This window comes from Natator depressus, chromosome 5 (assembly GCF_965152275.1).
Source record: "Natator depressus isolate rNatDep1 chromosome 5, rNatDep2.hap1, whole genome shotgun sequence".
Lineage (NCBI taxonomy): Eukaryota > Metazoa > Chordata > Testudines > Cheloniidae > Natator > Natator depressus.
In genome coordinates, this window is record NC_134238.1 from 78,915,926 (window position 1) to 78,938,394 (window position 22,469).

A 22,469-nucleotide genomic window follows, 5' to 3' on the forward strand; every position below is an offset into this window, starting at 1 on the left:
TTGATTGAGATCTTTAGTGAATTATCTGTAATGAACACCCTAACAATAGTTGATTGGGTAGGATAGACTTTTTTGTATTAATATAGTTTAAAACTGTCGCAGATGCATGAGAGTTCTGCTGAACCATCCAGATTTCCATCAAAAGGAATGCCCATGCAAGGTAGGTGCGCAAAATGTGGCCATCTTTAGGACATAGTGTATGCTTGGCCACACCTGTCACTTCATTCCAATTCTATCTACGTCCCCTCTTTTTTTTAAGAGACGTCTGGGTCTCTTGGGGCCATTTGTATCTCAGCATTGTTCGGGGATTCCTTTGTTTGTATTTGCATCCTTTTGGTGTGGCATTGGCCTTATGTCACTCTTGGACAGTCTGGCAGGTGTGGAAGGGGGAGATATTGAGTATCCATCCTCTTGGGGGGAATGAGTGGGGGTGGGGGTGTGTAGTGTGGGACAGGGCAAATGGATTGTTTCCTTGGTGATTCACTGGACTTATTCCTGCAGAGTCAGAAAACGTGTACAGTCTATAATGCTAATTTGCACTTGTCTTTTTGAGGCACTCAATGAGCTTTACAAACACTAATGACTATAGCTTTACAACTTTTCCTGTTAAGTAGGTGGGGTTGTCCTTATTTTAAAGATGAGGACACTGAAGTACAGAAGTTAATTGACTTGCACAGGAAACTTATTCTGGGCTTTGCCACAAAATTTCTAACTCCTAGTCCTGTGTCTTAAGCACCATGCCACCTTTCCATGTTTATAAAGATATTTGGAAAGATGACAGCCTTAGATTTGGTTGTGTCTTCATATTGTGTGCAGCTGATGTTGTTGTAATGGGGAAGCCTGCAGGCACGCTATTGTGGCTGACTGGAACTAATGAGCCACGAGGACTTCCCTGAAATCAAACTTCAGTACAGTATGAGCCTTTTCTCTCCTCCCTCCTGCCCGCCGCGTAGTGACATTGCCTAACTTGGCATTGGCGCAATAATGCAATTAATAAATTCCAAAAAAAATCCCCACAAGTCTTTCAGCCTTCTTTAAAGGGAGAAGCTGCTCTGAAAAGAAACTGTTTAAAAAAGAAAAAAAAATCTTAAGAGCAGATGAGTTGAATATGTATAATAATATCTGCTCACTACACTCACTAAAATAAGTCTTTAATGCTTATTTCCCCCCCCCCCCCCCCCCGTCTTTCCTGCAGAGCCAAATGCAGATTTGGGGTAGTGACTATGCTTGTGTGTGTGTTTTTTTTTTTTTTTTTTTTCCTTCCAGTATCCCAACATTGCATTGGCATCAATGCAGTTCAGTCACTTCAAGAAGTGATGAGCCTACTCATGTGGCCTGCCCATTGGTGTGTTTCTGCCATATTGTATGAGCTACTCAGAGCAGATCTAGGCCAGATAATGGCATATTGCCAGCAGCTGGGCTACACTACTGTTCCCTTAACTATTAGTATTAGTGCAGCTGAATCCATGCAATTACAATGGGAGATTGAACGCTTAATGTCGACGTGATTTGAGAGAGTAATCTGGATTCTTTTCTGGCTTGTGCATCAACAGAATTGTCGAGTTCTCATCATTAGGGATGCATGAGCTGGAAAAAATCCAGTTTTGTGTTTCAGATTCCAGGCTGATTTGTCAAGGATGGCAGCTAGGTTTTTAATACCTATAAATGGAACAGACTTAATTTGGAAGATGTTAAGGTACATAGAAGAAATTCCATGATACCACTTAGTCACTGTTCAGAGTAGAATTGCTCCTTTTTTGGATTATTTAAATAAACTGAGATGCTGGATAACAATGCTCTTACTATCTGTTATTGCCAGGCTGTTAATGAAAGAATCTTTTCCTAGGAAACACTTCAGATTTCATCCCAGAAGGATACATTCTAAAGCACGTTAGATGATATCATGTGGCAATAACCAGACTGCTTTTCCAGCTCATAGCTGTTTTTCATAGCAATATTGTTGGAATTCTGGCAACATGTTGGAAAGTTTTATATGTGCATGAAGTTCTTAGCATGTAATGTGAAAGAAAATTGTGGTAGGCATTCTTCCCATGCCCTTGGCCTTTGCTCACTCTCAAATGCATCTTCTGTGAAATAAGAAGCAATAGTTGTCCTTTTACAGCCAAAGTTCTAATCTGTGTTGCCAGTTCTTGGGACCCCTGAACATTCAAACTTGTGCTTGCAAATGATATTCTTTGTGGTTTTGAGGGTTGGGGAGGAGCTGGGGGTGGAATGAAACATAAAGGTTAGATTAGCAATTCTTTGAAGAGTAGCTCCAGATGTCTACTAATTTGACACTTGTACAGAATATTAGGAATACAATAATGGCTTTAAATCTTATTTAAAATGGCTATTGGAGTCCTAAGCATAACTTTAAAGTCCCAGTCTTTTTCACTGTGACTCTTCATCTTCTTGAACCTTCATTACTCAACTTATAGGAATGAAGTGAGCATTTGATGCTGGGTACATATGTGGTCCAGATATCTTCCAACTTGCAAAGTTCAACTTTAATCTCTGAATGATTTAAAAAGCCGCAATTTAATTTCACTTCTTGAAAAATCAAGAGCAGATTTCTATCACGCTAACTTATTTTTATGTTTTGTTCTAGTCTAGGGCATGGCTGGATAAGATGCAGGAGCTGGAGGACACACTGGCTAAGGAAAGGGACAACTATCGCAGGATGCTCTCTGACAAAGAAAGAGAAATGGCTGAGATAAGAGATCAGATGCAGCAACAGTTGAATGACTATGAACAACTTCTGGATGTGAAATTGGCTCTGGATATGGAAATCAATGCATATAGGAAATTGCTGGAGGGTGAAGAAGAGAGGTAAGAAATGATGTTCCATTGAATATTGTTGGTGTCTTTTGAAAGACAGATCAATAAACCTCAAGAGAGAGCTCTTTTGTTGGGAGACTTTGATTAAACACTTCAGGGTCTTTTACTACACATGTCCATATTTACCTTTCAAAAATAAGAGGCCCTATATAGCCCCATGTAAGGTGTGGAGCTTTTCATATTAATATTCTCAAAAGCTAATAGGTGTTAATAATAAATAATTTAAAGGCAAGATGTGGTAAGAAGAGATGAGCAAATCTGCAGGGCATTTATGCAAAGCCTTACTTTTTTCAGCAACCTTTAACAGTACACCTGTAAAGGGAGAAAATCCTTAGAATTAGCAGTATTTTTTTAAAATATGGAGGTGAGGAAGCCTAAAAAAAAAGGTAAGGTACAAGTATTGCTTATTTTGTTAGTCTGACTTAAGTGGAATAGTATGCAAACTCTTGGGGAGCCAGATATGACAAGTGTACTGTGGTGCTTGCAGTGGCAGCTTCTTTTGTCAACCCAGCCATAAGGAAATGAAAATTATGTGCTATGTAAGAGAGCACTGAAATACTTGATGTGCGACATACGTGTTTCCTTCCTCAAATCCAGGTTGAAACTATCTCCCAGCCCATCTTCTCGGGTGACAGTCTCTCGGGCATCATCAAGTCGTAGCATGCGCACAACCAGAGGAAAGAGGAAGAGAATTGATGTGGAAGAATCTGAAGCCAGCAGTAGTGTCAGCATCTCCCATTCAGCTTCTGCTACTGGAAATGTTTGTATTGAGGAGATAGACGTGGATGGGAAATTCATCCGCTTGAAGAACACTTCTGAGCAGGTTTGAAAACAAAATGATGTGCCATCACTTTGTGATATACTGATTGCAAGAAGGCAGCCTCAGGCTGCATTTGTCTTTCAGGCTTCGTATCATGTGCCTGAACCCAAGAGTGCTGTAGAAAGCAAATGGCTCTAGGATTCGGTATTAAATTAATGATCCAGCATGACTTCTTACCCAACATTCTGGCATTGGAGGTATTTTCTTCCTGATAACATGTACAACTGAGATTCCTAAACAGTTAATCATGTAAGATGATAGTCGCATTTCTAGGCACTGAGCATACATGTAGTAAGAGACGGTCCTTGCCGCAAAGACCTTGCTATCTAAAATGACAAGGCAAAAGGTAGCAAAAAGAAAATAGTCTTAATTTACAGATGTGGGAACTGAGACACACAGTTGAAGGTGCTGTCTGTGTAGGCATTTGCCTCAGTTGCACTCATCTAGTATCCAGCTTTCATTGCAAAACCCTAACTTACATGTCCAAAGGCACTTATTTGCACCAGTGGAGTTTACTGCTGCTTAGAACTGGGGTAAATGGCACCAGTGTAAGTCACACCATACAGTGCCTTGTCCTGTCAATATGCGAGGCTTGTGCTGATTTAGCCACACTGGCTAGCCACAAATGATTGAAATCATGTCAGATCCACACTGTAGATGAGGCATGCTCATGGTTGTGCAGAAAGTCTGTGTCAGAGCTGGAAACTGAAGGCCGTGTCTACAAGACCATGCTTTCTCTCCTCGACCACAGTTGCCAAAATGGTGCTGTGTGTGGTTTGCTGCGACTGTTTGCAGCTAAACTGCGTTCAGAATAAGTTTATGTGCATCCAGCACTGGTGCCTGATGCCAGCAATGGATAGATGTTTCAAGCATAGACAACACTTGTCCCTTCACTTTTCCATATATTACATGAAGATATCCCTTTTCTCCTTCAAAGGTGTGATAAGATTAAATACATTAATTTTTTTTAAAAAGAGCTTTGAGCTCCTCTAGAAGGAGCTATAGTAAAGCATAGTACTAATCTGCAAAAGAGAGAATCTACAAAACTTCAAACCCTAATTGTTGCAGTCTGACCCAGTGTCCCTTTCTCCATTTGCTGGGTCCCACGTGCTTTCAAGTCACCTAGCTCTGGGGAGCATCTGGTCACTTTCTAGGTCTGGGTATGTGTAGGGCATGCTCCCAGGCTCAGACCTCTTGTCTGAAGCTCTTTCTTGGGACATAGAGCACCTCTCTGCCCAGCTGTTCTAGAACCCAAAAGCAGAGTTTGAGACTTTTGAAGACCCCTTCAGAACTCCCCCTAAGCTGTGGGTGTACCTGGCTTCTAATTTGTTTCAGAACAGTATGGTAGGACAGCAAATAAACAGGCTTAAAAACCAATTTCTTAACCACAAACTTTACTCTCAAAGTAAACAGCAAAAGTCCTGATGCGCTCTCCCCCCCCCCCATGTCTGTCGTCATCCTTCTGAAAGTCCAAGGTTTGTCAGAGTTTAAAGCTGGGCAGAGTCCCTCCTTTTCTCTCTCTCCTGCAAGTCCTTACTCTGCATAGAGCAGAACTTCACCCTCTAGTAGGTCGCCTCTGTCCCCTTTCCATGTGTTCCACTGGGATGCTCCAGCCCCTCCTGCAGGTCAGTGTGTAAGAAATCCATTGTTTCATAGTGGTGGGCCTCTGGTTGTCATTCCGAGTGGATATCCCCAGATAGTCCTTCAAGATGGTGTCCAACATCTTTCCAGAGCAGGGCACTCTCTGGAATGCAGTGCAATTACGAAGTGTGCAGTTCAACACAATACGAAGTAGACTTCATAATTTGGTACAGATATATCCCACTTTGTCACAATGACTACTTGATTATCAACCCTAAACCTCAATAAGATAGGGCTGCCTCATATATCTTAGTGTCTTCAGACTCAAGACCGCATTGCACTCACATTTGGAAGTTTATTTCTGTGTTCAGAAAGAAGTTTTTTTCAGAATTAAACCTTCAGTTCTACATGAACATTTCCAATGTTCTATCTGCAGAGACCATAAATATTTGTGTTTTTGTTTTTTTTTATTCTTGCCATCACTTATAAAAAGCCATGTTACACCAACCATGGAAAAAGTGTTTGTCACAACAGTGCAGTCACAGAGTACTGTTAGGGAGATGTGTTCTGAAACAGAAAAATGACAGGAGTGTCTTTGGTTTTCCAGAAGATTGGAGATACTTCATATGTAAAAGTTTGAGTCCTAAAAGGTACTAAATATTTGTAATGGGGTTCATATTCTATATTTCCCGAACCCAAGCTGTGATGATAGATGTCACATTTTAAAAAAAATAAACCCGTGAACCAATTTAACATCAGAATTATAAATTAGATGTCACATGGTGTGATGTTTCATTCTGGAACATGAGAGCTAATCTGAGTCTATTTAGCTCTGTAATTATGTGGACTTCAAATATTACAGAAAACTTTCCAAAGCTTTTTTCCTCGCTGTCTGGCGGGGGGGGGGGGCTTTATGATGATTTCTATTTATCTTGCAGGAAATTATACTTGTTGGTGTAAATTTAATCTTAAATTCCTTTCCCTTTGTACATAGGATCAACCAATGGGAGGCTGGGAGATGATCAGAAAAATAGGAGACACTTCTGTCAGTTACAAATATACCTCAAGATATGTACTAAAGGCAGGCCAGGCTGTTACAGTAAGTGAAATTAGCTTTGATAAAGATGTGAAACTGTTTGAAAGCAATGTAAACACAAACAGGAGAATGAGTTTACAGTTTTTAGTCGTATTTTCAGATCACTTAAGATATTAGCATCTCTATTGGCATCAAGTGCACCTTGAGTCTTGACCATGCACTTGCACATGAAGATATACATTAAAACTGTCCAGTCTGCATGTACAAAAGTGGGTTTTTTTTTTAAACAGGTAAAACAAATGCACAGAGACTGGGCAGAGGCCTCCACTTTTAAGAGGGGTAAATCCACCAAGTTTCCGCACCTAACCACTTCTCTCACATACTAGCCGTAATCACAGATGTATTGTGTGACTGAGACTCATTTCATTCAGGTCTCTGTATGACTTCCTTTCTCTTCCAGGTCTGGGCTGCAAATGCTGGAGTTACTGCCAGCCCTCCCTCTGACCTCATCTGGAAGAACCAGAATTCTTGGGGCACTGGCAAAGATGTGAAAGTTATATTGAAAAACTCTCAGGGAGAGGTAAATTAGATTAGATATAGTTAAACCTTTCTTGAAAGACTGCTTACTGGACTGACAAATTAGGTTCTGGACAGAAGTTGCATCCCAATAAAGATGAACATTTCAAAAAAATGTTTGAAGATAGTTTTAAGGCCGGCTTTCCAGTAAGGTTGGTCTTGTAATGCTTGCCTCCTGGCATTATGGTGAAATGCTTTACTTTCTGCTTGAATTAAATCTCCAAAACTCAGTAGCATTTGCTTATAAAGATATTGGAACTGTGGGAACAATCAGTTGACTTCCAGGGAGAGAGAGAATTCTTAGAGCAGGAAATGTCTAAAAGAAAACTTACGTTAGACCGAAGTCCCTAAAGGAGTCCGTTTAACTACTGGAGGAACTTAACAAGGAAAACAATATGAAAAGCGCATTTCTTAGTATGTGTTGCTAATGTGTATAGTATAGGCACGTGAATAAAGTCTATTCAGGCCGCAGATGAACAAGCAAAGGTTCTTTGTTTCAGGGTAGGCATGATATTGGCACCTGGTTTAGAAGCATCAGGTCTCTAGACTTACGAAGTGTTACCGTTTTATTATCTAAAACCTAACTCTTATTGTAGGAAGTTGCTCAGAGAACCACTGTCTTCAAAACAACTCTACGTGAAGGTGAAGAAGAGGAGGAAGTTGAGGAAGAAGCAGTTGAGGCAATTGAAGAAGAGGATCTTTTTCACCAGCAGGTATTTTGTTAAGGGCAGATTAGTCTAATTATTATTTAAAAAATGAGACGCCAAGCACATGAGCACTGAATTTTGGGAAAATATCAGTCCAAGCTCATAACCAGAACACCCATATAAAGGTAAAGTTAGTGCACAAGATGCTACAGAATATTACATATTACCATAAAGAGTTATGGCTGCTGTGGGAAATATTATTTTCAGTTGCCAGACTCTTTGGTTGAAAGCCAAGTCTCATAACATTGTTTATGGGATTAGTATAGATTCAAATTTTTGTTGAACAGTAGTTGAAGTACGTTTTACTTGCACATCTATATTTCTGGGACTGTACAGTTTAGTACCTTAAAGAATCCTAGCAATTTAAGAAAATATAGCTATATCTTTAATGTACTCAGTTGAAAAAACTAATCGTACTTCATGCCCATTCCACAAAACTTACCAAATATCTAGCTTCACATTCCAAAATAATAATTACCCTTAAACTTGTGTTTTACTGGTTCCCTTTTTTTCACTACCTTCCTCCAGGAGAGGATACCTAGCATTCCTCTGGCTACAGAGGGTAATTTATTTTGAGTTAAAGTTCTGTAGTAATGACTGATTTTTGGCTTAGACTATACCAGGTATCACATGTTCTAGTGGTTTGAAGTGGCATTTTTAAGATGCTGAATCTTCAACTGTAGGATTTTTTTTTTTTTCAGAGCTAACTTTCTCTATTCCTAACAGGGAGACCCAAGGGCAGCTAACAGAAGCTGTGCAATCATGTGAATTTCTTCAGTCAACCAGCTTCCTCAGATTATGGTAATCCTTGCCTGTAGAGCAGAGCCTTCTCAGAAGCACAATATTTTTATATTTCTTTTATGTGAGTTTTTAAGCTGCAAGTCTGATGGCCTTAATTTCCTTTGTCACCGAAAAGAAAGTTTTGTAAAAGAAACCATATCTGTAACTCTTGCAAGATGTGAATTGTTGACACTGAACTATGTACTGTCTGAAAATGACCCCTCAATTTTTTATGCCAGTCTTTTTTTATTCTTGTTAAAAGGGAAATATGCCACTGTGTTGTATTTTTTTGTTTTTTAGACTACATCACTTAGACTAGCCATCTGCTGTTGATCCCTTTATATTTAGGTGCTGTTGGGGAGTGGAAGGCATTTACAAGATGATGAATTCTTTTGTACTGAAGACTCTGTTTTTGTACTACGCAATCAAAGTTACAAAACTTTTTTATAGAAAAGACAAGCTTTTCTTTTTTAAAAAAAAAAAACAACAAAGCCTAATCACGTAAGCACTCATCAGAGGATGAAGGAAGCAGAAAAAACTTGTTTTATTGGTACCTTTTTCTTTACTTAGTTTCTTAACCAAGGGTGGGAGGGGGATGTTTCATGTTAAACATGCTAGTTGTGTTTTTAAAGATAGTGTAACTTGCTTAAATTTTCTTATGTGATATTAACAAATAAAAAGCTGTTTTAATATGACATGTCTTGTCTCCACATTTTAGGAAGAAAGCTAAAATTCTCTTCATTGGGGAAAGGGCTAGATATGGTGAAATGTGGAATGTAATCATAGATACCTCTGCATCTGAAATATGTGCTCCTCAGCAATCTGAAAGCTTCCCTATTGCTGCGCCCAGACACCCTTTTAGAAATTTACTGGGCCAGAAACTTTTTCATGCCTTTATCTAGACCAGGGGTCGGCAACCTTTCAGAAGTGGTGTTCCGAGTCTTCATTTATTCCCTTTAATTTAAGGTTTCGCATGCCAGTAATACATTTTAATGTTTTTTAGAAGGTCTCTCTCTCTAAGTCTATATATTATATAACTAAACTATTGTCGTATGTAAAGTAAACAAGGTTTTCAAAATGTTTAAGAAGCTTCATTTAAAATTAAATTAAAATGCTCATCTTACGCTGCCAGCCCACTGCCAGCCTGGGGTTCTGTTTACATAGGCCGGCAGCAGGTTGAGTGGGGCCTGTGGCTGGTACCCTAGCTGCCCAGGGGCTGGCAGTCATAACCCCAGACCGGCAGCAGTCTGAGCGGGGCTGGTGGCCGGGACCCCAAACCGGCAGTGGGCTGAGCAGCTCAGCCCACTGCCAGTCTGAGGTTCCCTCCGCCAGCTCCTGCCAGCCAGGGTCCTGGCTGCCGGCCTGGGATCCCAGCCCTGCTCACGTAGAGTGGGTACCTACCTTCTCCCTGATTCTGGCCCATTCTCTTCCTCTCTCTCGCTGCACTGAGCTGAGGGTGGGAGTGCACAGAGCACAGGGCAGGGGGTGAAGGAGCAGGTTGGGGTGTAGGGTTTGGCCAGGAGCTAGAATGAAAGCCTCAGGGTTGAGGCAGGATGTTTGGGTGTGGAATGCTTACCTGCACCATTTGGTGTGAGGGGTGCAGGCAGGAATGTGGGATGGGGGGTGCAGGAGCTCCTGTTTGGTGCTCAAGGTGGGGGTGAGAATGTGGGGGGTGCAGGAGTCAGGGCATGGGGCTGGAGGTGTGTGAGGAGGGTGCAGGAATCAGGGCATGGGGTGTGGGGGGGCTGGGTATGTGTGGGGGGTGAAGGAGTCAGGGGGCTGGGGGTGTGTGAGGAGGGTGCAGGAGTCAGGGCTGGGGTCGGGGGGGGGTGTGTGCAGGGGCAGGGGGCTGGGGTTGTGGGTGTGGGCTAGGGTCATGGGGGTGCTCCCAGCCCCCTGCCCAGAGCAGGTCACGGGGGGATATGCCCTGATTTTTCCCCCCCTTTCCCCACGGCCCCGTCCCCACCTCTTCTCCGCCTCCTCCCTGGAGCAGCGAGCACGCTGCGGCTCCACTTCTCCCCCTCCCTTGCAAGGGCCGTCAGCTGATCAGTGGCAGGGAGGGAGAGGAGGAAGGGCAGGAACCCAGCATGGTGGGGGGAACCTTGCCTGCCCTGCAGCAGCAGCTGGCAGGACCAAGCTTCTTCACCCTGCCCCTGTGGGGAGGGGGGGATGAGGGCAGAGAAGAGTGGGCCGGGGTGGGCAGGATTTTTAATGGCATGCTGCTGCCTGCCAGGATCCCGGCCTGGATTTGGCAGTGGGCTGAGCGGGGCCGGCAGCTGGGACCCGGCAGGCAGCAGCGTGGCATTAAAAATCAGCTTGCGTGCCGTCTTTGGCATGCGTGCCATAGGTTGCCGACCCCTGATCTAGACTACAGAAAGTCCAAATGAGGGTTTGGAATTCAAGCATTCTGTCTGTGGTTCACTCTCTCCTGGAAGAGAGAGCCATAAACTAGGTATGAGTTGGTTAAATACTTAAACTAGATTGAGGCTAGGTTAATATCTATGCTAATAAAATTGTTACTTGGCTTGTATAATTCATGCAACTACTTCAGATTGGTTGTTTCTTGACATGCAGAGAAGAGAGTTCAGCTGGCCTTCAGATATCCATGTAAAAAGTGATTACTCTCAAAGGTTCAAGTGGCAGTCATAAGTTTTGCCAGTTGGTCTTGAAATCTTCCTCCAATGATGAATGTGCTCAATGGAATTATTTGGAGTGAAACGTCCTTCTATTTGGTCATCTACTCAACACTTCTTTATTGGGGCATGCATTATCCTTAACTGTTCCTGAAAGTTGCTTTGCCTTGAATATTTCTGGTATTCTCATGGTGTGTTCTTACGATTAAAAAAAATGGACATAATATTTGTAATGGGGGAAACATTCAAGTTTTCATTTGGATAAAGCACTACAAATATGCATACTCATAACTCCTTAGAAATACTATGAACAACTTTTACCATAGCAGTTAAGAATTTCTTCTTAAAACTCTGGCCACAATGAGGAAAGCACAGGAGTGACCTGAAAACAAAATCAATTAAGCTTTTTCTTAAAAACACAAAGTTTGGGTTGAGTTTTGGGTAAATTTGAAAAAATCAATTTGGAGTATTTTTTTTATTTTATTTATTTTTGGAAACTGGTTTGTCTATATCAATTTAAATATTCCTTGCTAAATCTTATAACTTGTCTAAAACTTTTCCTATGTTTGACCAATGGGGCTAATTGATCCATGTTTATATTAATCTCTCTGCTGTCTGTGGCTTTCTTCAGAACTGAACACACCCTCTTCACGTATTCTTTCCGTGTAGGAAATGGTCACTTACATTCCTCATCTATACTTGCTATTTACAGTTTTAAAGCTGGAGGCAGAAACTAGAAGGGTATTCCAATTAAGGCCCACTCAGTGTCAATTAAAGTGGAATTCCATTCTGTACTGCCAGTATTACTTATGACTATATTCCACATGTAGCCATCGGTGCTCTGTTTGCAGAACTTGAAACGCCAAAATCATAATTAAATTTCCATGGCTTCAAGTTTATAGAGCCTGTGCTATTTGCACCCATGGAACTGGGAATTTTACATAAACAGAACTGTAGTTCTGTTTTCCAGCTAAACCATGGATAGGAGCTGGTATTTGAAAATCTTTCTGTAAAGAGAGCTTCTTGTTGAGTACATTACAAATTTATTGAATGCTGTGGTAAATCAACATTTGTGGTAAATATCAATTTTTTAAAAAAGGTGACGTAATAAGATATTTAGGTTTTTTTCTTTAAAATAACAGGGTAAGTGCTAGTGAATATAAATGACTTTTGTGGTTATGTGCTGCTGAACTTCACAGTGAAACATCCTACCACAAGATGGGAGCCTTGCTACCAGAATGTTCCCTATAGATTTTTACCATTGTCTTACAAGCTTCATAATGACTTGTAAAAGTGTTGTTTCACTTTACTGAATAGACATTGTGAAGTAAAACATAGCTGTTTTAAGCTTTGGAAGTAAATTTGGATTTATGCAAGCTACAGTCTGTTTTTTAAATGTTAAATTCTTACTTACCATAATAAAAAAGTTAGTTTTTGACACCAGCTCAATGGTTGGAGGGAAGGTGTCACATTTATATATACCAAGTGCAGCTTTTGTTTTGTGAAAATTGATGATTCTTGCTCCCTCACACAGAGGTTTTTTGTGTATCCTGGAGTGGAGTTGCATTAAAACCCACTTGACTACTTCGGTTGCTGCATTAAAGTCTCTTAACATATGCACTGATCTAGGGGAGAGTTAACCTAAGCTGATGTATTTAGGACAGATCCTGATCAGTGAATTAACTGCTAATAGCACTGTGCAATGTTGCATTGACTATGGTTCTCAGGACTATTTCTGAAGGTCATTCTTAGTTTATTCCCTGACTTCCTAACGTAATCTAGCAGTTAGCCTTGTAGACATGTTCCACTTGTGATGTGCGTGAACACATGAATGATTTGGTTTGCACTAATGTGTGAAGACTTTTTTTTTCTCCAGTACATAACAGGTACAGTAAATCCTGTCCAAGGCTGCCATTTCTTGACAGCTGTAGGTTACCTCACAATATGAGGAACTATTCAGTGATTTAATTGCATGTTAGCCCAAATCTGGTATATTTTATTGCTATGTTAATACAGCCAGGTTCCTATTTGAACCAGAACAGCATTCCCTGTTAAATGGAAGCTGGTTTTATTTTTCAGAAATAAGGTTTATATAGTTCAAGTGCTTTTTAGCCTTTGGGTCTGTGGGTCTTGAGGCGAGTTGCATGTTCTTATTGGTTGGTCGTGTAACTTCTATAAAACAAGTTGCATTTGTTCTGTTCTTGGCAAATTAATTAACCCTTTAGCCTTAATCATTTTAAATACAATGGATGAGTACTAGTAAGTTCTAATAAAAACAAATATACCTGTGTATTCACTCCTGCTGCCGCTTGATTTGCCTCCCAGCTGCATGGAGAAGGAACGAACTATCCAAACGTGTCTGAATTAGACTTGTTCAAGCATCTGGCATAGTATAAAAAAAATCTGAGAAAATAAACCTAAATTGTTATTTAAGAGTCAGTTATTTCATTCACTTTTTGCAGGAGAAACAAACAAAATATCCTGAGTTCTTGTCTAACTGTTAAGGAAGGAACTACTTTTTCAGATGTTGTATATTTTGTTACTTATGTGGAGTCTTGAGCAATGGGGTGGCAGAGCGATATTTGGACAGGGAACTCTTCAGGGGAAACTGCTTTTATACTCATTCAGTACCTTGCATATTATGGACATTACTGGGAGAGAGGGGGAACTGTCTGCCTTTTTGAAGGCACAAAATGCATGCTAATTGATTATAATGTGAAGTAAGTTTCCTCAGGCAAAGGAGGGACTATCTAATGAGCAGGGAAGTAAACTGTTTAAAAGTGCCTGCCCCAAATAGGACAGCTAATGCTAGTCAGATGAGTTTTGCAAAGGAAACACAGGCAACTTGATCAATATTTAGAACTTTGTTAAGTTTCCCAACCTTGCTACTTTTGCTACATCTAACTCTGATTTCAGTCTTTAATTAAGCAGCTGTTGTGTGATATGAGTTTCTGCAGGCTACTGTAATATACAGAAGTCTGTTGGAAATAGAAGTTGAGTGACTGGAGAAGTTTCCTATGATCTTAATTCAATAACTTCAGTGTATTTGAAACTGTAAAATATGTTACAATCCTTGGATGAAAGTTGCTGTATGTGAGTTATAACTAAATTTTAATGTCTTAGTGAAGACACATGTTGACTCATTCCAGACTCTTTCCATTTCATGACTCTCTTTAAAGTTTCCATCTGGTTGATTTTAGAATAGCTGTTTTTCAGAACTCAGGAAGCCCATAGCAGAAACCTCTGAATAGTATTTAAAGGCAAAGAGACAGTATTGTTGCAAACAGTAGTGATTTATTTCTGAAATAAGAATTACTATGCTACATGAATTTTCATTAACAAGTATAGAAGTTATTTATGGATCCACTGCTGTGGACAGAAGTCATTACTTGTGTCAGACAGGCAAAAGGTATCCTTGTTCTGATGGGTTTATTTTAAGGCTGTTAATCACATGAGTTAACCATGATCAATTAACTCAAAAAAAATTAATCTAGATTAATTGCAGTTTTAATTGCACTGTTAAACAATAGAATACTAATTGAAATGTATTAAATATTTGGATTTTTTTTACATTTTCAAATATATTGATTTTAATTACTACACAGAATACAAAGTGTACAGTACTTTATATTTTTATTACAAATATTTGCACTGTAAAAAGATAAACAAGTATTTTTCAGTTTACCTCATACATGTACTGATCTCTTTATTGTGAAAGTGCAACTTACAAATCTAGATTTTTTTTCTTACATAACTGTACTCAAAAACAAAACAATGTAAAACTTTTAGAGCCCACAAGTCCATTCAGTCCTCCTACTTGTTCAGCCAATTGCTAAGAGAAACTAGTTTGTTTACATTTACAGGCGATCATGCTGCTGGCTTCTTATTTACAATGTCACCTGAAAGTGAAAACAGACGTTCACATGGTACTTTTGTAGCCGGCATTGCAAGGTATTTACGTGCCAGGTATGCTAAACATTCGTGTTCCCCTTCAGGCTTTGGCCACCAGTCCAGAGGACGTGCTTCCCTGCTGATGGCGCTCATTTAAATTTGTGACTGAACTCCTTGGGGGAGAATTGTATGTCTCCTGCTTTGTGTTTTACCTGCATTCTGCCATATATTTCATGTTGCAGCAGTCTCAGAGGATGACCCATCATGTTGTTCGTTTTAAGAACTCTCCCTGAAAATGTGACAAAACGCAAAGAAGGTACCAATATGAGATTTCTAAAGATCGCCACAGCACTCAACCCAAGATTTAAGAATCTGAAGTGCCTTCCAAAATCTGAGAGGGACGAGTCGTGGAGCATGCTTTTAGAAGTTTTAAAAGAGCAATACTCCGTTGCGGAAACTACATAACCTGAACCACCAAAAAAGAAAATCAACCTTCTGCTGGTGACATCTGACTCAGATGATGAAAATGAACATACGTTGATCTGTACTGCTTTGGATCGTTGTTGAGCAGAACCTATCATCAGCATGGATGCATGTCCTCTGGAACGGTGGTTGAAGCATGAAGGGACATATGACTGTTTAGCCCATCTGGCATGTAAATATCTTGCAACACCAGCTACAACAGTGTCAAGTGAATGCCTGTTTTCACTTTCAGGTGACGTAAACAAGAAGCAGGCAGCATTATCTCCTACAAATGTAAACAAACTTGTTTGAGCGATCAGCTGAACGAGAAGTAGGACTGAGTGGATTTGTAGGCTCTAGTTTTATTATTTTTGAGTGCAGTTATGTAACACAAATCATTTGTAAGTTCAACTTTCATGATAGAGATTGCACTACAGTATTTGTATTAAGTGAATTGAAAAATACTATTTTTTAAAGTGCAAATATTTATAATAAATATAAAGTGAGCACTGGACACTTTGTAGTGTGTTGTAATTGAAATCAATATATTTGAAAATGTGCAAAACATCCAAAATATTTTATATAAATAGTATTTATATTTAAAAGTGAAATTGTGCAACTGATTTTTTTTAATTGCTTGACAGCCCTAGTTTATTTTAAATAGACCCTAGGATATATACAAAACAAACGATACCTTTGCACTATTACTACGTGCCCATTGCTTAAAATGGGTGTCAACTTTAGAGTTTCAAGGAGCTTCAAGTGCTAAATGTACCAGGCTTTTTTATGGCTATGATTTTTTTTGGTCCTGTTCTTTGAAAATGTTTCCTCTGTTGCATGCAAGATCTCTCCAGCCCACTGGAATGGAAGCAGAGTTCTTTTTGTCTTTCAGAGTAGTAGCCGTGTTAGTCTGTATTCGCAAAAAGAAAAGGAGTACTTGTGGCACCTTAGAGACTAACCAATTTGAGCATGAGCTTTCGTGAGCTACAGCTCACTTCGTCGGATGCATCCGATGAAGTGAGCTGTAGCTCACGAAAGCTCATGCTCAAATAAATTGGTTAGTCTTTAAGGTGCCACAAGTACTCCTTTTCTTTTTGTTTTTGTTAAACTTGAAGCATATTTACTGATTCCCCTCCCCCCTCCATCTTCCCCCATTCTTTCCTCACTCTCTCCCTCAGCCAAGTAGAGTGGATGTTTCCTTTGGTTTTCAGAGACCTTTTACAAAGGATTCTTTCATCTGAGAAGTGGGTTTTTCTTTACCTTGTTTACACCCTCTGCCCTGTGCAGTTTTCTCCGTCACTTGCACTCCATCTGGAGATGAGGAGGAGGATTGTCACAGATGCTCTGTTGGAAGGGTTGGAGACTCCCCTAGCTTAGCAATAAATTCCTGAAATCTTATCCACATCTGCAGCAGTTTGAAGCCCCAGTGGCAACATTTAAAAAACTCCTGCTTCCCTGCTCAGAAGACTAATTTTGCATTTGGAACAGACTGCAGTGCTTGGGGAAGGCAGTTGGGACCAGATGTTCTTCCCTGTACCTAGCACTCCACTGAGACATGATAGGGTGCCTACTTCTGCAGCCAGTGGCTTTGCTGCTGCTTCGAGTAGTGTTCCTATGGGTGCCCTCAGATTTTAGGTAGCAGTGTTTGTTAGGCCTGTGCATGCTGATGGCCTCGTGTCCTGCACTAAGCCTATATAGAGCTGTGTGGGCAAGCCACCCTGAGTTCCTTCTCCATTGTCTGCTTGCGACAGACCCTCGGCAGCATCTGAGTTGAGTTTACTGTATTTTTCTCATGTGCTTAATAGTTTTAGTTCTCTATTTCTTTTGTGGTGGTTAGCTTTGCTTTTAAAACTATAGAATTACTACAGCTATCTTCTAAAAGTATAAGATTCATTTTTTTAAAAAATGACCATTGTACCTCCACCTGTTTTGTTTCTTCCCCTCAGGAGAACTTAAACCAGTTCTCCAAGTTTAAACATTGCCTATGGTGCTGAGAGGCTATCGTGAGCGGTGATGGACACTCCTGGTGTGTCTGCTGCCTTGGGGAGTCACATGTTCCAAAAAATTGTAATTTCTGCCTGCAACTAAAGTCTGGTTAGAAAGAACCGACAACTTAAACTGTCTCTTCGTAACGGAGCGTTCGCTCGAGCCAGCTTCTGACCCTGGTGAGGGGACTCCCCCCACATTACAGCGGTCTCTCAACAGGTCAACTGTTTCAACCTCCTTGGCGCAACACTCCCCTAGAGCATTGGAGAAGAAATGCCTCTTAAAAAGACTCCAGGAAACAGTCTTCAAGTCTTTTGGGTAGAGAATCTGTCCCTGGAGAGGGGAGTAGCCGGGGGCATTGAGGCATGGGTCAGTCCCCAGAGTGAGGGTGTGACCGGGGGCAATGGGACATGGCACTGGGGTGTGTGGGGGAGAAGGCAGGTGGAGGTGGTGAGTCCCAGGAGTGAGGGGCTGGCTAGGGGCAATGGGGCACGGGGCAGGAGCAGGATCCCTACCTCTCTGGGATGGGAGCCAATTACTCTTTTGTCTTCTCTTCCTGCCTTCTGGTGGTGGCTTGGGTTATTGTACCTGACCAGGCACAGTCTGGTTCCTCTGCAGCTGATGCCTTACCTCCCCTCCCACAGGTACGCAATTAATGCATTAAAAAAAAAGCGTTAATTTTGTTTTCAGTTAATCACAGGCATTAACTGTGATTGACGGCCCTACATCTGAGTTTACAAAACACCACAGCAGACGCCTCTCACAAGATTGTAAATGGGAGATAGATCCCACTATACTCCTCCGAGTATTTCAATGTTGTCGTCCCACAGATTCACCACAGTCAAGAACAAGAAGTGCTCCCATCTCTGCTTGACGCCCTGGGAGATGCCTTTCTCCTTCATTGGAGTCCAGGCCTTCTGTATCCATTTCTCCTGATACTCAAGGTGCTGTTGAAGGTAAAGGAAAGCCAAAGTTATTCTCATAGTTCCAACATGGCGCAGAGAAACATGTTTCCTTAATCAGCTCACTGTTTGCTGACAGAGCCAATTGCTCTCTGGACTGTCCCCATCTTTTCTCTCAGGATGCTGGTCAAATCAGTCATCCCAACCTTGGGGTTCTCCAGCTCAACGCAAGTCTGATTGATGGTTGGCGTGGTTAGAAACAACCTGTTCTGAGGAAGTAAACAAAGTGCTGTTACATGGCAGGAAACAATTTACTTGTGACACGTATACCCAAAACTGGATGAGATTCAAACACTGGTGTGACCTAAAACATCTTTCACCTACATCTTTGCCACTATCATATGTATTAGATTATATCTTAGAACTAACAAGGACAGGATTATCTTTTAAAATCCATAAAAGTGCATTTGGCAGCTATTATGGTCTTCCATCGTATGGTAGAGGGTTTTTCTGTCTTTGCTCATCCTACAACAGAGGTTTCTCAAGGGACTGGACAACCTCCTCCCTCAAATCAAATGCCCTATGCCAACATGGGACCTCAACTTGGTACGTGGGTGTCTTACAAGGCCTTCCTTTGAACCTATGACAACCTGCTCTCTTCTATAGCTGTCTACGAAAACTGCGTTTCTTTTAGCCATTATTTCTGCTCAGAGTGGGTGAGATAGGGGCTTTGATGCCATACCCTGTCTTCTTTAAGAATAAGGTCTGTCTGACCGCATCCCAAGTTCCTGCCAAAGGTATCTTTGGACTTCCACATAAATTAACCTATCCACCTTACAGTTTTCTTCCCTATGCCACACTAGGATAAAGGAGATGCAACATTAAAATATACTTGATGTTGAGAGGGCATTAACCTTTTAGTTCGGAACAAGCCTTTGAGGAAATCTCCCAGGTTTTTTCTCTCCATTCTAGACAGTGGTCTCCAATTTCCAAGCAGAGACTCTAGATGGCTATCTAGCGGAATTGCCTACTGCTATCACTCTTGTGATCTTCAACCTCCCTCTAGAATATTAACTCATTCTACACAATCACTCTGTATTTCAGTATCCTTTCTTAAGAATGCTCTCATCACAGACTTATGTGGAGCTGTAGCTTGACTGTCCGTCCATACATTTGCTGGACACTCTGAAGTGTCTAATGCCTCAGCTTCTGATGCAGTATTTGGCTCTTCTGTTCCATCTTCAATCTTAGACTTGACTCCAAAGTCCCACCCCTGCGTAGAGGGTACTGCTTGATAGTCGCCTAGATCGGAACTCCCATGGGAAACACGCTGTCAGAGGCTCGTTCACCTGCACATCTACCAATGTGATATATGCCATCTTGTGCCAGCAATGCCCCTCTGCCATGTACATTGGCCAGATGGGACAGTCTCTACGTAAAAGAATAAATGGACACAAATCAGACGTCAAGAATTATAACATTCAAAAACTAGTCGGAGAACACTTCAATCTCTCTGGTCACTCAATTACAGACCTAAAAGTCGCAATATTACAACAAAAAAACTTCAAAAACAGACTCCAGCGAGAGACTGCTTGAATTGGAATTAATTTGCAAACTGGACACCATTATTGTAGGCTTGAATAAAGACTGGGAGTGGATATGTCATTACACAAAGTAAAACTATTTCCCCATGTTTATTTCTTTTCCCCCCACCCCCCACTGTTCCTCAGACATTCTTGTCAACTGCTGGAAATGGCCCACCTTGATTATCGCTACAAAAGGTGGGGTTTTTTTGTTTTGTTTTTTTCCCTCTCTCCTGCTGGTAATAGCTCACCTTACCTGATCACTCTCGTTACAGTGTGTATGGTAACACCCATTGTTTCATGTTCTGTGTATATAAAATCTTCCCATTGTATTTTCCACTGCATGCATCCGATGAAGTGAGCTGTTACTCATGAAATCTTATGCTCAAATAAATTTGTTCGTCTCTAAGGTGCCACAAGTCCTCCTTTTTGCGGATACAGACTAACACGGCTGCTACTCTGAATCTTGAAGAAGAAAGAGAAGGTTCTCATCCTGTGCTGTAACTGTGGTTCTTTGAGATGTGTCCCCCTATGAGTGCTCCACTACCCTCGTGTCTCCCCTCTGCTTCAGGGTTCTTTACAACAGACTCCATGGTAGAAAAGGAACTGAGGGCAGTTCATCCTTTCATCTATATAGCCTCGGTGCAGGGCATGAGGCTGTGGCGGGCGCACGCAAGGGCCAGACACTGCTACCTAAAAGCTCTGATCTGAGGTGCATAGGATTAGAGCACCCATTGGGGGGGGACAGCACTGCATAGCTGAGTAACCTCTTCCTGCTTCATTTCACAACAGATTGAGGGCACACTAAGTGCATTAAGTCTAAATGGATTTCAGCACTAGATGCTGGCTTGCCCTCTTCTTTAGAATCACCATCTTGAGCTAACTTTCTAGTTCACTAGCAAATATCTTGTGATCATCTTGGGAACAACATAAATCAACGCAGCCAATCTGCTCAGCACCAGAATCAACATAGTTACAAAGTTTGCAAGCAGGTTCTGGTAATGGGAAGAAATTCTGTTCTGATACATGCAACAACACCTACTTTTATTTTCTGTCCTGCTGCTGTATTGTATGTTCATCTTTTTTTCAACGCAGGCTAATTCTAATTTAGAATGGTCTCTGACCCACAGTACCCTCTAAGCGTTGTGCATAGTTTTGTATTTGTTCATTATTTTCACTTTGTGATGGTTGAATGGTTAACACTGGTTGCTACTCCCATGAGTTGTGCTTTCCATGTTGTACCAATAAAATAAAAACCAGCAGGATCTTATTAAAGGGAAAAAGGCAAAATACCACATTTATTGTGAATACAGAAAGAATCATAGTAAGCAGTTAGTTACAGCTATAACATTCCATTCAATCTCATCTTTATTCACACATTCATTCATTCACACACACACACACACACACACACACACCCACCTTCTGCAAGGTTGTTATCATAGTAAGCAGTTACAGCTATAACATTCCATTCAATCTCATCTTTATTCACACATTCATTCATTCATACACATACATACACACACACACACACACACACACACACACACACACACACACACACACACACACACACACACACACACACACACACACACACACACACACACACACACACACAGACAGGTTCTGCAAAGTTGTTATCATAGTTACCAGCCTTAGAGTTGCTCATGCCAAGCCACTGGCCAGGTGGCCTGGACATGAGGAGGGAGCAGGGCTTTGTCAGATGCTCATCTGATGCTCCTGGAAGTTGCAGAATCAGACCCCAAAGTTCTCACTTTCTAGAGTCCATTTTTATAGGAATTTCTTCCTATGCCAGTCTATGGGAATTGCTTTATCATGCTGTTGCTGAATCAATCAGCAGATAGCACATTCCTGACGGCTCCAAGAAGTTATCTTGTTCTTTGGTTCTCCCATTCTTGAGGCTGTTGGGTGGATTCCAGTCTGCCCTCCGGGGGTCCTCTGGTTATTTCCACTTCACGCCTTCTTCAGCCGATGGACACTGGATTCTTAGGCTGGCACCTCCCTGATCATTTAGTTATTATTCACACCAAGCATCCATCCACATACATCCTCTATCTCTATTTTAATCACAATTGTTAATACAACAAAAGGGCGGGGAGTTTCTGGGTGCTGTTTCTGTTAGAGTATTGCTTTGAGTCTCTCTCTCTGTGAATTGCTTTGAGAACAGACTCTGTCTTAGAATGTACTAACACAATTAGCAGCTTGCAAGTTTCACACACAGAGGGAGAGAAACAGTACCAAAAACCGAGACCTCTTAATTAGTAATACCCTGGAATTTAAACTATGGGGAATCAAACTCATTTGTGATTTTAATACAGAACTTCTTTAATATGATCCAACATCCATCCGAAATAATGGATCTGTCACGGGGTAAGGCAAAACTTAGCTTTTTTTAATCTGTATTTTTAGCTTTTTCTAGTGTGACTTTAACTGATCTGACCAACCTGTGCTCCTCTAGTATTCTCTCTAGGCTTGGCTCATCTTCCCTCACAGGTAGAATGCAAAGGAATGTTACATGGGGCTAAAAATGTCCCTCTGCTTGTTTTCTTCTTCAGTTCAATGGTTAAGTGTTAGTAATTTTTTTAGGTACTAATTTGCCTCATGAGGCTGTTGCATAGATCTTTACATCCAGAAGGGACTGCTATGATCA

General features: G+C 41.1%; 1 protein-coding gene across 1 annotated transcript in view; it reads left to right on the top strand.

Moving 5' to 3' along the window:
• The window catches only part of LMNB1 (lamin B1), a 42,472-nt gene extending 33,520 nt beyond the window's left edge, over positions 1-8,952 (top strand). The window contains exons 6-11 of the mRNA XM_074953046.1: positions 2,609-2,829; positions 3,436-3,661; positions 6,234-6,338; positions 6,736-6,855; positions 7,448-7,564; positions 8,285-8,952. Coding sequence (XP_074809147.1) covers positions 2,609-2,829; positions 3,436-3,661; positions 6,234-6,338; positions 6,736-6,855; positions 7,448-7,564; positions 8,285-8,326 — 831 coding nt within the window. The 3' untranslated portion in view covers positions 8,327-8,952. The remainder of the gene's footprint in view (positions 1-2,608; positions 2,830-3,435; positions 3,662-6,233; positions 6,339-6,735; positions 6,856-7,447; positions 7,565-8,284) is intronic.
• The last annotated feature ends 13,517 nt before the right edge of the window (positions 8,953-22,469 follow it).